We start from the raw sequence: 2944 nt of genomic DNA, 5'->3' as shown, positions 1-2944 counted from the left end.
TTTTTGAGACGGAGTCTCGCTCTGTCGCCCAAGCTGGAGTGCAGTGGCCGGATCTCAGCTCACTGCAAGCTCTGCCTCCCGGGTTCATGCCATTCTCCTGCCTCAGCCTCCCGAGTAGCTGTGACTACAGGCGCCTGGCACCTCGCCCGGCTAGTTTTTTGTACTTTTTAGTACAGACGGGGTTTCACCGTGTTAGCCAGGATGGTCTCGATCTCCTGACCTTGTGATCCGCCCGCCTCGGCCTCCCAAAGTGCTGGGATTACAGGCTTGAGCCACCGCGCCCGGCCCACAGACATAGTTTTGAAAGAGGTCAAAGAAAATGTCTGATGGACTCAGGGTGATTGATAGCACATTTTTTCTTTAATTCTCAAAAGAGAACTACATTATAATAAGTGCATAAAATCTTGCAGTTTGTAAAGTTCATTAGCTCAGCCATCCTGTTAGGTGTGTGCTGTGAAGATGTCTATTCTACAGCTGAGGAGGTGGCAGCCCACGGGTTGAGTAACTTCACGGATTCCACAAACATTTATTGAGAAACTGTGCCTTGGGTTTAACTGTTTCTCAAGTGGGCTTCAAGGTGGACTTAACAGTTATTATTTGTTTGCATTCCCTGAAAGCAGAAACAAAATATTTTGTTGCTTAGTTAGGAAAGAGAGAATTCCTAAATGACCAATATGAGGTTAGATACAACACTCTTGCACACACAATTTCTGATCTCTGAAAACTAGGTTGACATCTGAGCAAACAGCATTGCTGTTTTCAGAACCAAACAAGGTCACCTGGGTTCATATTGCAGACTCTTTTATTCTGCCTTACTCCTTCTACTATACCTTACTGCCCTTTGTACATTCCAGTACTTCTTGAAATTAAGCACAAATGAAAAAAATACTAAAAATGTTTTAAAAGCTAGAGATTGCCTTTTACAGCATCAAAATTTCAATGACAGGATTCATGTATAAAGACCAAGCACATCTAGAGCCCCTGAAATATAGTTTGATTCATAGAATTTAAGTTCATAGGTTAATGTTAGAGCCACATCTATATAAGATAGAATCCTGCTGTGTATACCCCGCCTAATTTCATCAATTCTCAGACCACCAGTGCTGTAAAAGATTACTCCAGTCTTCTTTTTAAAATCCCAAAATAAAATGAACAGAAGATAAAGCACAGAAAATGTTGATCGGCATGTCGATATCTTTATCTTTTCTCTGCTTGTATGTTCCAGGTGGGAGAGTTCAGAGCGCACGCTGCTGAGTGGACAGCCAACGTCACAGCCGAATTCAAAGAAACCAGGAGGCGACTGAGTGTGGAGATTTATGACAAGTTCCAGCGTGCCACCTCCATCAAGCGGAAGCTCTCGGCAGAACTGGCTGGAAATCACAATCAGGAGCTGACTCCTTGTAGGAGGACCCTGTCAGTGAACCACCTGACCAGCGAGAGGGATGTCTTGCCTCCCTTACTGAAGACTGAGAGTATCTATCTGAATGGTTTGACGCCACACTGTGCTGGCGAAGAGATTGCTGTGATTGAGAACATCAAATAGCCCTCTCTTTAAATAACCTTAGGCATAGCCATAGGTGAGGACTTCTCTATGCTCTTTATGACTGTTGCTGGTAGCATTTTTTAAATTGTGCATGAGCTCAAAGGGGGAACAAAATAGATACATCCATCATGGTCATCTATCATCAAGAGAATTTGGAATTCTGAGCCAGCACTTTCTTTCTGATGATGCTTGTTGAACGGTCCACTTTCTTTGACGAGTGGAACGACAAGCAATGTCTGATGCCTTTTTGTGCCCAGACTGTTTTCCTCTCTCTTTCCCTAATGTGCCATAAGGCCTCAGAATGAATTAGAATTGTTTCTGGTAACAATGTAGCTTTGAGGGATCAGTTCTTAACTTTTCAGGGTCTACCTAACTGAGCCTAGATATGGACCATTTATGGATGACAACAATTTTTTTTTTTTTTTTGTAAATGACAAGAAATTCTTATGCAGCCTTTTACCTAAGAAATTTTCTGTCAGTGCCTTATCTTATGAAGAAACAGAACCTCTCTAGCTAATGTGTGGTTTCTCCTTCCCTGCCCCCACCCCTAGGCTCACCTCTCTAGCCTTTTACCCCAGTTCTCCCGTTTGAACACCATACCTTGCTGGAAACAGTGTGTAAAATGACTGAAGTGATGATGCCCGAAGAAGAAATAGATGCCAAATTACATGGACATTGAAGCAACACTCAGCGTTGCCTAGTGTTAAAGGCACTGCAGAGAAATGAGGTGCAGAGGTGGCCCCTCTGAGTATTTATTTGACTCAGGTACCAGTGGTACATATATACAGTGTAATTATGACCAGGCTGGTAAAATTGGCTGCTCCCAAACAATCCCCTTTTTCCTGGCAGTATTTGGTATTTATCATTTATTAATAACTATACATTTTTTTAAAGGCAGAAGAAGAAAATCTATCTATCTATCTATATAAATATATAAATGACCTGACAGAAGAAAACTGTTAAAAATGGATATTATTGGAGGCGATTTAAAACGGTGGGTGTGAATTATCATTCTGACGGAAAGGAAATAGCAAAACAATGTGTTACAAGTATTTGCTAATAAACAGTATACTGCCAGCTTCTAATTGCTTTTTGATGTATGAAAGGCTTATATAATTTTCTGTTCGTTGGGTGACTTTTGCCAGAAGAGAGGAGGTGGCACAGTGGTGAGTGCAGGGCACAGTCCTAGCCTTCTGTGGCTGTACTTTCAGAGTTGTGACTTGGCTGTGAGGGCAGAAGTTGAAGTTGGGATCACTGTGACTTTGCACATGGAAAAATGCAGATTGCAGGCATAATTCATCTCTGACATTAGAGAAAAAGCTGTTATAGCACAATTTAAATTTTGAGAGTTTGCTGTGTTTTTTTTTTTTTTTTTTTTTTTTTTTTTTTTTTTTTTTTTTT

The 2944-nt window shown here is 41.3% G+C and overlaps 1 protein-coding gene across 3 annotated transcripts in view; it reads left to right on the top strand.

Annotated features, from left to right (window-relative positions):
* The window catches only part of KCNK2 (potassium two pore domain channel subfamily K member 2), a 242770-nt gene extending 240150 nt beyond the window's left edge, over positions 1–2620 (top strand). For all 3 annotated transcript variants that reach the window (XM_017869936.1, XM_017869939.1, XM_017869935.1), the window contains exon 7: positions 1226–2620. In XM_017869936.1, coding sequence (XP_017725425.1) covers positions 1226–1543 — 318 coding nt within the window. In that variant the 3' untranslated portion in view covers positions 1544–2620. The remainder of the gene's footprint in view (positions 1–1225) is intronic.
* Positions 2621–2944: the final 324 nt, after the last annotated feature.

This window comes from Rhinopithecus bieti, unplaced genomic scaffold (genome assembly GCF_001698545.2).
Source record: "Rhinopithecus bieti isolate Rb0 unplaced genomic scaffold, ASM169854v2 scaffold_1673, whole genome shotgun sequence".
NCBI classification, from domain to species: domain Eukaryota; kingdom Metazoa; phylum Chordata; class Mammalia; order Primates; family Cercopithecidae; genus Rhinopithecus; species Rhinopithecus bieti.
The sequence above is the reverse complement of the archived record's forward strand: the minus strand, read 5'-3'. Positions and strand labels throughout refer to the sequence as shown.